General features: G+C 36.6%; 1 protein-coding gene across 1 annotated transcript in view; it reads right to left on the bottom strand.

Annotated features, from left to right (window-relative positions):
- Positions 1–1,183: 1,183 nt before the first annotated feature.
- Dok6 (docking protein 6) overlaps positions 1,184–15,581 on the bottom strand; it is a 457,708-nt gene continuing 443,310 nt past the window's right edge. Inside the window, exon 8 of the mRNA XM_003466521.4 lies at positions 1,184–8,904. Coding sequence (XP_003466569.1) covers positions 8,765–8,904 — 140 coding nt within the window. The 3' untranslated portion in view covers positions 1,184–8,764. The remainder of the gene's footprint in view (positions 8,905–15,581) is intronic.

Below are 15,581 nucleotides of genomic sequence, written 5' to 3' on the forward strand. Positions count from 1 at the left end.
AGTAGCTTGCTATTCTCAAGTACCTGTGTATTAGGATAATTTACATTTTCAGTAATGTTTAGATATTTTGTTCCATTCTTGCTCACTTATTCTAATAATTCACCATGTGGACACCAAAATTAGAAAATTGCTTAACATATATCTCAACTAGCTTGAAAAGAGAGATAGCTTTTTTCTTTGTACATTGCAAAAATTATCAGATTAATTGATTTTGGCCTATACTCTGTAACATGCACTTATTAAAAATATGCTTTATGTTGGCTCAAAGCTTACATAAACTTTACCTGCTTCATTAAAAACTTTCCCTAATAAATATTATCTCCAAATATTAATAGTGACAAAAGTGAAAGAAAGTCCATCAAGTTCATACTACCAATTTGCTATGCAACCAACACAAAAATTTATGTTCTGAATAAACTGTGTTTAGTCCACAATTAGGAAGAATGGACGTATTCACTGTCATTGCTTCTCCAAAGCATTTTACAAACTTCTACTGACTTCATGAAATTCAAAGTTCTCTTAATTTTATTTTAACAGCTTTTGAGTTCATGGCTTGGCTGGACCCGTCCTTAGAAGGATCCATTGACACCACTGATTGCTTGATCCAGGGTTCTTAACTGATTTTGGTTTTTCTATGACCAGAGAGGTTCATGTTTTCCTAGAGAGATTCATGGATTTCTATAAAGAAAAAAATACTTGTAACAAATTGGTCTACTAAACTAAGCAAAAATGGCAGGTAGCACTTAACAATTAGGTCAGAGAAACAGATTCTGTACACATATTTCTAGATAGATCTAAAGTCAGTGACAAAGGGTGCTATAGCATAGAATGGAAATTAATGATAGGAGTCATTATCGTCTAACTTCATGATAGTTACACTGCATGCATTTCAATTTTGGTGTTTAATCTTGTCTACGAAATACGCATTTTCAACAATTTTCTTTAAGATTGCTGGAAGAAAAACCATTATCTAATTGTATCACACTGTGCAAGCCACCCATACTGCCTGCTATTTTTTCACTAGAAAATAAAGGTGTTACCAGGCATGGAGGAGCACACCTGTAATTCCAGCACCAGGAACGCAGGAAGACCACTGTGAGTTTGAGGCCAGCCTGGGCTACGTAGTGAGACACTGTCAAAAACAAAACAAAAACAAAAAACAAAAACAAGAACAGAAACAAAAGAAGGTGTATTGAACTTTAATGTCGTTTTCAATATCATTATGCTCTCATTATACTGATTCAGAACCAAACTAATAGACTCACGTTATAAGATAGGGCTAGGAAAACACTACTGCATAATAAATTCTCAGTACCATTACATTTAATAAAGGGCTTTCTTTCACTTTATTTTGAAAATAGCAAGCTAATAAAGGAACAAGTAACATTTTAAAAGCTAGCAGAATATGATTGTCAGATTAATTACATAATTATACTTCATCACATGATAACAAAAATGTAAAGAATTTATTTAACATTTAACATTAGCAATATTCAAGCACCCATGGGTAAAACCACCAGTTTATTTGGTCAAGATTTCAACCATGTAAATTTGTCATATAAATTAGTATTTTAACTGCTTTACTTTTTAAGTGGTGAAGGAAATGTTAATATTACACAACTATAAATTATCCTCCTTATAGCAGGATCATTTGTATATTTCTTGGGTTATATGACATTTATAACAATAGATTAGCTTTATTTTTACAGGATATTTGTTCATATTCAGAATAATATTCAGCTATGTTCTTCACATCTTTTTACCAAGGGGAAGAATCACACAGACAGATTTAAAAATAATCAAATTTCCTAATTTTATTATTGCCTCATTATTATATTTTCAGTTGTCAGAAATTCACATTTAGGTTTCAGAGACAGCTATTCTTTACACTTCATTCCAGAAAAATATTTTCACTAGTATTTAAGTACAGATGTGCCAAGATTATTATTAATCTGTAATAGATTATGACCAACAATATATGTTAGATCATATATTTTCCAACAGAAGCAAATTTATAGTGGGTATTTTAAGAATAGCTTAATGTCCAAAGTTATTTTTATCAAAATAACATTTAGTGAACTACAAATGACATCCCTCTATAATGTACAATATAAGATTTCACAGAGAACATATAAGTTAATTAAATAAAAATTTACATAAAGCAAAGATATAACATAATTTAAGATAGTTTAGAGATTCATAGGGATAAAGATTTTTCAGGGCGGGGTTATTCTGTGTAGACATGAAAAGAAAAATGGTAACTTCAGTGAAAGAGTGGGTCAAAAAAATTTTTTTTTGTGTGTGTGTGCATGCATGTGACTGTGTGTATATGAGAGAGAGAGAGAGAGAGAGAGAGAGAGAGAGAGAGAGAGAGAGAGAGAGAGAAGGTTGGACTAGGGACAAAGGAAAAATCCTAGATCCTGCGAGGTCTCCTGTCATCTGTTTTAAAGATGACACCGACCCTCATATCTAGAGCAAATTGATTTGTTAATGCTATTCATGTGCTGATCCATGCATTCTAAAATAATAGAATGTCTTATAACAGGAAAGAATCATACTCCATTGTGACAACTGGACCCCATTTCCTCTACGTCATCCATGGACATGTATTAATTAATTTATACTGACAAAAGTAAATATCGCTACTTGAACTATATCAGATTTGTGAATCTGAAGTTGATAAATCATTCTTTCATTATGTTAATTTTGGATTGATATTGAATATCAGGCTAATATTTATTAGTTTGTTCTTCGTCTTGACGCCTTTCAGTCCCTCCATCAAATAGGCAATGATCTGAAACCATTATAAAATCCCCTATAGGATGTTTTCTTTGAAGAACTCTCACAGTGACTTTAAAACACTAAATCATATCTTATTCTTATTTTTTAAGCTGTATTTGGAGTTTTAAATTTTGTAGACCTGATAAGATGCAATTCTTTTTAAGACTGTGGGTCTCAGCACTATCAGAGTTAGGGCATATGCCCAGCCCTCTCAGTGCGTAATTCCGTGTCTAGAGAAAGGGTTTATTTCACACTCTCAGTCTAAAACTATCCCAACACGCAGGAATACACTGACAAAGTTAACTGTATTAACTAGTAGAATTGGCCCCAAATAATAATTAGAATCTTTACCCCATTTATTCTTTCGAGAGTTGATATATAGAATATGGACTTGAAGAGAAGGTGTGGAAGAGATGGTAAAAAACAGATTTGTTTAATGAAATTATTAGAAGGAACGATTCTTTTACAAATTCATTTTTCATGTTTTATGTTCAAGATAGTAAAATCAGGGGAATGTGTCTGAAAATTGTAAATAAATTGTGGCTTTTATGTGTTAAATACTTTTAGATTATTTTTTATTTGTCTAAACAAGTAAATGTAAATGATTGCCTATAAACAAATACTGAAGCCATAAATTATTTTAATGCAAAACAAGTAATTTTTGAAATATCTGAAGTTGGAAACTATTTGAGGATCATATGAAAAAATGTAGCTTTAATAGTATAATTATCTAACAGTTGTGCACCATAAGTAATGACACCATAAAATGCTATGGAGGGATAAAGATTCCAAAATAATAGTCATGATTACCATACAAGGGATTATCAGGATATCAAAATACACACCACTGGTAAATTTTTTTACTATTATTTTATGATAATTAGTCTGAGTTTTATTTATTTTGTTGGTACTGGGAAATGAACCCAAGAGTTTGCACTTGCCAGACAGGTGCTGTGTCACTGAGCTATGTCCCCAGCCCAAGTCTAAATTTTAAACAAACAAGTAATTGGATGATGATTTAAGAGTAATAAAGTTTATACCAGTCATTCATGGCCTACGACAAGTCTAATGGATTGTCTCAGAAAGCCTTCTGAAGGATGTGATTGATGCTGAATCCAAGAAGAATAATAGCATCTCAAAAATATGGGAAAACTCTTAAACATACATTTTTATGATGTTGCCATGTGGTATTTCTCAACTTGCACTAGGTTTAACTGGAAGACAAGGGGGAGCTGAGGAAACACTCCTGGACACGAACCCTGGAACTAGGAGTAACTATTCCTGGCCACTTCTTTGCATTTCACAAAATACAGCATCCATGGATTTCAGTTTTCTCTTGAGGAAAGCAAAGTGAAACTTCTATTCTATCTGACCTTTAAGAGAGCTTCTAGAGCTGGCTAGCATTCTGCCCGTGTAGAAAATATGCCCGGCATTTCATGCTTCTATGAGTGTGTCAGCTATCTAATGCTTCCTCTGTTGAAACAATTGTGGAAATACAACAAAGTTCACATTCTTGAGTAAGAAAGTATGGATTTGTGGTAGTTCTGCAGAGAAAAGGGTAGTCTTCTAATATGTATACTGGGAAAACATGTGACATCGTTAATCTTTTCTCATATATTTAGCCCCTAGCCATATATATCATGATAGTGCATATTCATGGTAACACTAAAATGAATTTGGCCATAGAATAATGACTCATTATTGAAGATACATTTTAGTATGGGGATTTTGTTGCATGTTTGACTGTGTTAAATTTTTTTCACAAGATAGAAATGATGCAAAAAAGTGAAAAAGGCCAAGTGTGTGACACTGAACTGGGTTTGATTTTTAGCAAAGTACTGTAAGTGTTGCTCTTGACATTTCAGTGGATTCTTTATCATTTTACCTAAATTATCCTCCTGACAGGTCACCACCCTTCTTTATTCCTTCCATGGTAAATGGCACCCTATAAGTTTCATAGCTTATACATATACACCCTAAAAATTTCACAGGCTAGATATTAATATGTGTGACATATAACCTGTTGTGATAATTATTAATACATACCTGGGGTAAATTTTGATCTATTCTGAAAAGGAAGTGGTCTGGGAATATGTAGTTATTTATAATGTAATTTGAAATGTAAGATATTGATAGGCATGTTAATAGAATTGGAGAATATGTGTTTGTCACTTTGATCAGTTATTAGTTTAGTTTTTCTTGTAAAACTTGAAGTGTTAACAAGTCTACAGCTCATCCCCTCTGGATGTATATTGTCTGTTGTGCTGTGTTTTTATAAGATTTTTATAAGAATATAATTTCCCTGGCTTCTTTCCAATAGCACTAATGTTGACATTAGGACAGTAAATTGTTCCAGTAATCAAGGGAGTAATGTGCTCATGCTTTTCTGCAAGGTTATTTGAGATATTAGCCAAATAATGAATAGACATCAATCTGTCTGATACATTTTTAATATCTACTATAAAGATACCACATGCAGTAAATTGGATCTGTAGAAACTACTACTAACAGTGTAAAGATATTTTTCAGGCCACTGTTTCTATATTAGATAGAACATAGTAGAGGCCAATCATTTTATAGGTGAAAAATGTTTTTCAAACAGAACTGCCCAATAAAGACAGTAAAGACTTGCACAAGATACTAGCACTAGTGCTGTGGCTACTAGTTGGTGAAAGAGGTGGAGTTTAGTTCACATGCTCTGGCAAACATCATCCTCCCTAATAAGTAACTAAATGTATATTTTTTTTTATAAAATTTAAATTTTGGCAGTGGCCAGAACCTATAAATTCATAAATATTTGTAGCCTGCCTAAATAAATTATCTGAGTGCCTGTTTGTCCAATACATAAGGGAAAGATGTGTTTTATCCCCACCCCGAGAATAGTGAACCGCTGGGTCAAATTCATTGTGTATTTTTCTGCACCTTAAATATAATGTCATATATTGGCTATGTGCACATCAATTAAAATTATCAGAAGAAATATTTGGGGACATGAAAAATAGATCCCTCATAAATCTTTCTATGAAATACGTTTTGGGCTGTCTCTGCTTTCAGAAGAGACTTTATTATATGTGGGGTTCCTTGATCATTTGCTCTATGAAACCGATATATAAATGGTGACTATCTTTATTTACATGTACTAATCTGGTTGAAACGCTAGTTGAGTCACTTTCAGGAGCCAAAAGATGTCTTTGGTTCACAGCAAGCTCTTCCTCACCATGAGAAAGTTGACTGAATGTGACTCTCTGGAGGGGGAAAGGACTTGCATGGTAGTCATCTTCAGTCAAGAACCTACGCACTCAGAAGAGTTGAACACATTCCCACAGCTATGCTAATCGTTCCAGTGGAGCTGATTTTTATGAAGTTCTAAGAAACTGGTACCAATGACTTGCCATCTTTGGTCTTATAGCTCTATCTGCTTGTCATTTTTATTACAAATGAACACTATCTTTTGTCAAGTGTATGAGGTTACTATAAATTCTATTTGTTCATTTTACAGTTTTAACACAGTTGGAAGTACACTTGGAGGAGAATGCTAGAATACAGCTCTAAAACTACACCATGAGATATTCTATAGCCTGACTCTCATTGTGATGAGATTGGATGAAAGCCTTGGGAAGTAAATGTCTCATACACATTTCCTGTGTCATTATTGTCTGAGCAAACTGGCCCAAGGTTATTCCTTCTCATTTAGCTCACTAGGGAAGATCAGAACCCAACAGTGTTCTGGAAGCAATGCATGCAGATACTTGTCTCCCACCGAAGAGACACAGAGCAGAGTCACTCAATTAGCAGAATCCCCCTGGATCCGCTGTCTGTGCTTCTGGCACATTAATAAAGCTGAGACCTGAACCAGGACCCCTGAGGGCCTTTCCCCATAAGTCCCTTGTAGAAACTTCTGGTGTCTAAGCAACAGCTCGACTGAGTGAGGCAGCAAGAGTTCGCTCTGAATTGGCTGCACTAGGAACTGTGCTCAATGGTCTCAGCTGGGAGTTGCTCTGGTGTATTTGAGTAATGGCATTTCTAAAGCAAATGCCACGTGCTAAAGAAACTCAGAAGTGTCAACCCTGAATGCAGGGAAGCCTGTATCCTCCAAAGGAATCAGTCATCTGTTCTTCTGCTGTGCCAGCAAAATTCACAGCACAGAGAGTATGGGTAATTTCCTTTTTATCCCTGAAGGCTTAGGGTAATTATTTTTTGCAGCCACATTAACTCTTATGATTAGCATCTTGATGGGGTTTTCATATCTATCTGAGTGATTTGGAGAGTCTAGGTAGCTGTAAGTGCACATTTATCAAGAAGAGGAGCGGAACCATTTTTATTCATCAGTAATTCACTGAAATGAATTGTCAGTCTATTCTCAGACTATGAATGTGTATGAAAAAGATCTTAACAGACATCAGCAAAACAGGTACCCCTTCAATAAACTGCTTTTCATAGTATAAAAATTTTTGCTATCAAGAAAATGGGTCAGGCTCACTGTTCTTTAAACCTATCCTGGATTAGTTGAGAGATACCAATATGAGGCACATTTTATCAGATGCTCCAGGCAGAATAACTTTTATTTTTACTTCTAAAATTAGGGGCACATCTATTTATATCTATTTGAACTAGCCATATGTCCTCAGTTCATATGGGAATCACTATTTCCCTTTAATCTTGTAGATTTGCCAATAGTGTCAGGACCAAAAGTATTTACATTTGATCCTTTCCCACCTATAATCTCAGACAAACCATGTTCAGTAAAGAGAAAGCAACAGCCAGGGAGTTCTGGTTACACAGCAAATTACAAGTATTAGATGGCCCCGGGGATAGTATTCATGAAATTTTAAATGTTGATAGCTACTATTCTGTGTCTGCTTTTCTTCTCTTAACTAAAAAATAGCTGAGTTATTTTTAAATGTGTGTGTGTTTTTCTTTCTTAGTTTTTCATTTGGCATCTCTTTCCCCCGGGTTAACTAAAAGTTAATCAGTGATCACAACAGATCTTTCTCCAGGAGCTCAAAAGGAGGGCTGAGGAGAAAAACACTTTCCACAGGAAGGCAACACTAACAAGACAGACAGTGGGACAGCCTGACAGCTAGGACAGCTAGGCTCTCACTTGCAAAGGATTCCTCTTCTCGCACTGTGTTCAGACTTTAAACAGGCGTAGACTTGACTACATAAATACTTTTGCTAATAAGAAGCCTTTTCTTTTAAAGAGCACTATTTTAAAAATAGCTATTCAACATAACAATCTTAATTTTAATGCAACAAATTACAGTTTTCAACAATTGAAGTGAGCATATCCTGTCACCATCAGCACACACACATTTATATATACTTGTTATATATAGATGGATATAGCAATATCCATATCTATATTTGTCTACACACACACGCGCGTGTGCACACACACACACATACACACACACACGACAGTAGAGCTACCAGACCCTGATGAACAGAGTGTTCTAATTTCATATTCCCTTAATTTGCACTGGATTTATTTATATGGAGTGTTAAGATGCCATTTGCAGAGCTTATTGGATTTGACCTTGTCAAAACTGAAAAAGCCACAAAATTTGTGGTAGGCCAGCATGATGCCTAAGGACAGACCCTGTGCTCAGAGGCAGCACGGGTGTTGAAGACAGGTGTAAGTGCCCGTCCCCCCAGTCACCACCAGTGTGGGGAACTTCTCCCAGTGCCAAGGTTTCTGCTACTGTCAGACCCAAAGAAATTTTGTTTATTTAAATGACTGTTCATACGATTTGAATTCTACTACTGTAAAACATAGATTCCCCCATAGAAATTCAATAAATAAAGGACTTAGCCACTGAATCAAGGAAACAGAATTCCAGTTTTCAACCTTCCAATGGGATTGAGGCTTGACCCAACCCACGTCAATTTGTACTGCAATTGGTCTTCCAGGAGGCAGAGGGCGCAATGGCCCTGCAGGCAGGTCCAGGAGAGACTGTCTCTGTTCAGCAGTTCCCTCTGTGTGTCATTGGATGAGGCTGGAGCTATAGCTGAAGCCATAGCTGCTGGACCGCGACAAGGGAGGCTGCGCCTCTTCACCCTGTTCCGTGGCGTAGCTGGGAAATGTCTGTGCACGAGACATCTTTGAAGAGCCAAACCCATGACCTAGAAAAGAGGACAGGAGAGCTCCATTAACTATGAAACAATTCAGACATGCACAGGGCTATGTTAAAAAAAAAAAATCCCAAAACAAACAAACTCAAAAAATACTTCAGCAGCAGACTTCCAATCCTTGATACTGAGCTTGCTATTGGGAAGTTGGCTTAAGACTCTGATGCCATTTATGAGTTAAAAATGCATTTGGCAATCACTATTTTCACCAAATATATTTTTCCAACAATTCTGGATGCCAGGTAGCTAAGTAAATTTTCAAGGAATCTCAAACTTGTCCGACAACTTTTGAAATAAAATCAGGAAAGCTTTCCCCCCAAAATAATTTTTGATGGAGAGCCTGCTAGCTGCTTCCTTTTCTTTCTTTCTTTTTTTTTTCACTTGCAGCATTTTATTATTATTTTCCTAAAAATCTTGTGAAGAAGCAAACTATATTTTGCCCTAACCAGAATCCATTACTTATTATGAGAAGCTTTTACACTGACAAAGTTAGGGGCCCTAATTTATCCTAGTGGTTTTTTATCAGTCTTTGTGACATGGTAACCCTCATGGTTACTAAGATGGCCGAAAAGTTGAGTCTTTTTTTTTTTTTTTTTTTTTTTTTTTTTGGTACTGGGGATTGAACTCACAACTTCATGATTGCTAGGTGTTTGTGCCGCTGAGCTAAAAGATGAATCTTATATAAAATATATTTACTAAAAGGTCTGTCTGTGCTCCTGGCTGCTCAGTTGTACTCTTGTAATGAGAAATCATATAGCACAAACTGAAATAGAAATGATTGCTAAAGAATAATCTCAGAATGTTGACAATGTATGGAGAGACGTATGTGGGCCAAGGCTTCAACAAAAATCTCCCTGGAGTTATCTCATCCTATTTTAACCAGGAATTACTCTTCATGTTTAAGAATTATTTGTACCTAATACATGGATTTCATGGGAGGAAAAGAAATACGGATCCACTATGAGCTGTCCTTTTAGAATTCATACTAAAAGAAATAATAGTATTTAGTTTGATTTATATTTTATCTGATTTCTATAATAAGGAATTCAGAGAAGAATATCTGTCATCATGCAAACACAGAACATCTTGTCTGACCCCTCCCCCTGCGTCCAGTTTTAGGGTCACAGTTTGGTAATATCCTTACAGTGCAGAAAGTTTGACATTCAGGGAGTAAACCCAAGGGATCTGGATAATGAAAGAATAACTAAAGCTGGTAAAACTGCTGAAATGTTAAAAAAAAAGTGTGAAACAAGAATAATACTTTTTGAGTAAAAATCACTTTTAATTTCACTCCGATTCTCTTTTTGACTGTGTAAGGGACATCAGATCTTGGAGAAGAGCAAGGGTGCGATGGCCGATCTTCATTGTGTCACCTTGATTGGCGTGGGAGTGATGAGGGATGCGTAAAGCACACTTCTGGTAATGTCTGCATTGGTCGTGGAGCCAGGACCTTGAGTACTATGTGTGGTCCACAGGCCCTTCCGCTTTGGCGGGGTTCCATCTCTCCTCTGCTTCCTGGTCATTGTGAACTCAACAGCTTTGCTCCACTCTGCCCTCCACCATGATGTTTCGGTCTTGGAACAAACCAGCCCACGAGTTGGAAACCTCTGTAACTATGAGCTAAGTTAAAACCTTTCTTCCTTTAAAATGTGGTTGTTGTGTACCTGTCCCAGCACCAAGTAATATAGAAAAACTGGAGGCAGAGAATTGGAGCTGTTACTATGACTTTGTCTGACCATGTGGTTTAGAAGCTTTTGGAACTGAGTTTTGGAAGGAAATTAGGAAAGATTTGGTCTAAAAAATCTTTAGAATGCTGCAAGCAGAGTCTGATAGGTGATTCTGGTCACAGTTCAGAAGGCCAGAATAATGATAAAAATGCATGGTAGGGATCTGGTAAGCTATCCCTGATAGGAGCAGTACAGGAAGGTGCTGGAATGAAGCCGACGATGCAGTGGAGACCTCAATGAATCAGTTCATAGGGATGTGGAGTATTTGCTGAGAAAATGTGCATGCCATGAACAGAAGGCGCCCACGCCCTCTGGAACTCACATCTCATCATGTGGCTTTGATGCAGAGTATAGAGATACAGGATTTAATATTTGCCCTTTCAGATTTTGATCTTCATTTGTTCCAATTCTTTTTATCCCCCATTTCTCACTCTTGGAATAAGAATATTTACCATGAGCCATTGTATCTTGGATTAAGTACATTGTCTTGACTTTTATAGAGGTACCAAGGTGAGTATTTGATTCCAATCTCAGAAGACATTTTGTCTTTTAGAAAAGTGTTACAATGTTGCAATATTAGGGAAGGGATGACTGTGTTCTCAGTTATATGCAGTGTCATTGTAACAGTGAAGGCAAAATCATTAACTAGCTTTTGTGTTTATTTGGAGATAAAAAGTGCTCTAATGAGAAGTGTTTGGCGCCCAGTTGACAAGTGGTGGAATATAATGGTTGAGTTTAGTTGTTGTCCACTTGGTTATTTTCGGAGCCACGGAGGGCAATCACAAAGCATGGTTTTGGATGTGTTTTGATGAGTCTGTGAGGCGTGGTTGGGTTTATCTGGTTCCCCATCCTTTCCTCTCTGTCAGTGTTTCACTGCTCTGCTTCCCAGTCACCCTGCCCTTTATCATGACTCTCATGCTTAGAAGTCAAGTAAACATGGCCTGAATTCCTCCACACTGTGACACACATTAAGTCTTTCCTTCTTTAAACTGTGGGGGGCAGCTGTTGTGTTCCACTGACAAGAAAGCTACCTAAAACAGTGCACGTTTCCTTTTGCTGTACTCCTGGGAGTGGCTCTGGAGCCAGGTCCCACTGAGCTTCAGAACTTGCTGGTCCTTTAGATCCTGTAGCTCCTCCACTGATCTTCCAGGGTCTTATAACCTTGTTTCCTCTCTAGTGTGTTTATGCCTGAGCATGGCATGCATCCCAGTGTGTTGAGTATTCCCTAAAATTTGCCCATGGCTTTTAAAAGAGCCCCTTCTTTATGTTCTCTTAGAAATCTCAATTCAGCATGTCTTCTCTGTCCTGCAGCACCCTGCTGATCCATTGAAGCTGAGAAGTAGGCAGAAAAGGGAGAAGTAAGAGCCTTAGAGGACTGATAGTGCATGATATTTGGGAGTCGTTTGAGAAAAGCTAGGATGGGGTTGAAGGTGAAGCTGAGAGAGGAGAAGTTAGAAGAGTGGCTGGAGGTTAGAAGTGGGATGTTTGGAGGTACAACACAGGTATATACGCTTTCTCTGTGACTCACTAATGTGTGGTCAGCAGTGACGGACTCACTGTGTTTCTGATGTTCTGAACTTCCTAATCTGCAACTTCTGGGTAGTAATAAAAGCACTTAGTTTATATTGTTCTTTTGAATATTAGATAATTGAGTTAATTCATGGTGTGTACTATCACACTACTAAAGTTATACAACACTGGGTGGATCCCCAAGCATGACAGTTAACTGGGATAACCAGAGGTGGCATTTTAAATGACAAAGTTCTGATGTACAAATTTGACATGGGAAAAGGCACTTTAAACTGTTAATGACATTTCTCTCCATATCTTACCCCTGACTAATGAAAATTCATAGTTTTTATAAGGGAGAATACTAGTATATAGCAGCATAAGTCAACTGTAAAGCCTAACATTATGACTATTTTTTTGGCCTTGGCTTTGTCTTGCTATTTTACCTGTTTGATAAATATCTGAAAGAGAGCAAAGCTGAGGAACACTCCATTCATATGACCTATGGGATGAAAACAGGCTTATGTTGTGAATTGAGACCAGGTTCTTCTTATAAAGTTTTATAAAATCCTAGAACATTAAGTGTAACAATCAAACCACACAAGTAATATTTATCAATCACTTACTAAAAGTCTAAGACTTTACATGGAAGACCATCCATGGATGGCAGGTGCCTGACGTTAGAGTTTATTAAATGGCCTGGGAATGATAATCAGATAAGGACAGCACGCAATACACACCAGTCAACAGTCCACACAGCTACTACCTACCACACAGAATCAGAGAAGAGGGCATGGAGCTCTGGAAAGTGTTACAGGACCGTGTACATGATTTCAACCACACAAACTACTTTCCCCTTACAGTGTGCAGATTCAACACCATCTTGGGCTTTTGAAACAGACTTAGCTCTTCTGTATTTTGTGAGGCTCATTTCCTGCTGTGGGAGAATACAGTCTTCAGGGTTTTTGGGATATTGAATAAAACAATATTTAGAAAACCTTTTAGAATAGTAGGTATGCTATAAATGTTAGCTTTCTCCTTTCTACACTAAAAGATTTATATTGTTGTAATGTTTTTGTTTAATGTTCACCCAAACACTTTCTCTGCCATCAGTGTTTGACATATATTTTGAATATTATTCTTATTCAAAGAAAACATTGCTTTTTCCTCCATGAATAATTTTTGCTGAAATTAATCCATAATTTTTCTTACTTCAGCCATTTCATTGCAGACCACTCACAAATTATACTACTTAGTATAACACATCTTAATCAGAACTGAAAATATGAAAGCTTTATAAATGTTGTTTGATTTTTGGCAATAACAATATAGGAACAAAAAAGATAAATAAACATTTTCTCAGCATTCATTTGAATTATGTACTTAAGCAGTTTTGATAAAAGCACAACAAAAATCAAATTTGTGGCTTAAATCAAAAACTTGATAGAACAGACCTGTGCATCTTATCATATAAAGTCTAGATAAATGCTTTATAAATTTTCCTCTAATACACCAAAACATAATTTGAATAAGTGCTCCAGCAATCTGAGGATGCACCATTTAAAAGTAATAAATGTTAACAGCTATTAAGTCTATTTAAAAGTTCTGTTGAATTTTGATTTCTATCCCATTTTGTATTCATATTTAACAGAAAGTAATGTTCGGGACTATATATTCCAGTAATGTTGCCAACCTGAGAAAAAACACCATATTTACCTGGTTGTTTTAGATACCTTTGGAAAAATGACATTAATACACCTCCTTTCCCTTTCCCCATGGTATATATGTATACATTTCTCAGAACCATAGTCCCATCCCATGAAGAAGAACATACAGTGAACATGGGCACATCAAAACTATCTTCTTTATTCTAGCAAAACGATACCAAGTTACCCCAGCACAACTCTGGGAACTCAGAGGACTGCACCGCAAGCAAGGCAAAGCCATCCTCACCTAGAGGGCAAGTTCCATGCTGTGTCTTGAAACATTCAAACTGGTAATGAATTGCAAGAAAAAAAATGTGATGGAAAATAACAACCAACTTGGAACACAAGACCACAGAGTCCTATCATTCACTGAAGAAAAAGCAGGGAGCACACAACATCATAAGCCTCCTCTCCTTCCTGAGGAATTAAGAAGTATACTCTCAACAGCACAGAATTCTCACTGAGCACTCCCTTCTGACCAGGGTCTGCTTTTCTACTTTCCCAAACTGTTTTTGTTCTCAATATATAATCAAAAGAAATTTGTTTTTGTAGGAAGTCAAAAGTGCCCCAAGGCATAAATCTTGTGATCATTAATTGGGAAAAGCAGATGGGTTTGGTAAAGATACTTAATGATTATTTATGTGTTTTATCAAGTTGCTAGAATCTGGGGGAGGAGAAAGGATTCATTCTTTTAATTAATACAGCGAAATAGAAGCACAAGGCACCAACACACCAGCGTTCCCCGATGAGGAAGGGAATAGCTTGAACTCACAGCACTGACAATAGTTGGGCTTAGGAGGTCAGAGGAAATATTGTCCTCCTTTAACAGCTTCTAGTACAAGGAGAAAAAAAAGCACACTGTAAATACAGCTGGGGTAGTTGAGGATGGCATGAGGAGGGACTTGGAGTGCAGAGCTCTGATGGCTCTACCCTAGTCTTCTAGTGCACAGAGGCCAGATACTTTTATATGGAGTCTTATGGAATGTTTGCCTGCCAACCTTAGGGTTAGGCAAAAGCTGCAACCAAATTAGAAGTAGGAGAAACACAAGGATGTTCTACATGTTTTTGTAATATCCTGCATTATATTGAATATGCTTAGAAGTGCATTGTCAATGTTCCATGTACAAACTGTATTTGAATTTTACTTAGTTTTTAAAAGTCACAATTCAAATCAGATTTTGGATCCTATTTGATCTTTGTACTGTCCAAAAGTGCTTCTGAAATACCATTGGAGATTCCAGAATATCTGGAACTTCATGACCTTGAATACATTGTTAGGAGTATTGAGACTGAGGTTTAAGCACATTTGAGTCCATGGGAAGTAATGATTATTAGTATTAATCAATACTGAAAGTAATTTGGAAAAGCCACACTATAATAATTGTTGTTCATTGAACACAGGGTTTGCATAGACCCACTCCAAGTACTTTAGAAATGGTATTTTTAAAAATCTTCGTCTCAACTTTAAAAGTCATGTGTCAACTTACTGGGCTAAGCAATTCCCAGAGAGCTGGTACAATATTATGTCTGCTTGTTACATGTTGGTGTTTATATACTACTATCATATTGTAGTCAACAGACAGGGTAAAGGGGATCTGCCCTTACTGGTGTGAGCAGAAATCATTCAATCCATATGGATAGAACTAAAAGGAAGGAGGAAAATTCTCTTTCTGAGTTTGGGCATCTGTCTTCTCCTGTTGGACAGAGTTCCCAGTTCTCGGGCCATCAC

Source organism: Cavia porcellus, unplaced genomic scaffold (assembly GCF_034190915.1).
Source record: "Cavia porcellus strain 051 isolate PalLab524CR breed Dunkin Hartley unplaced genomic scaffold, mCavPor4.1 scaffold_20, whole genome shotgun sequence".
Classification (NCBI taxonomy): Eukaryota; Metazoa; Chordata; class Mammalia; order Rodentia; family Caviidae; genus Cavia; species Cavia porcellus.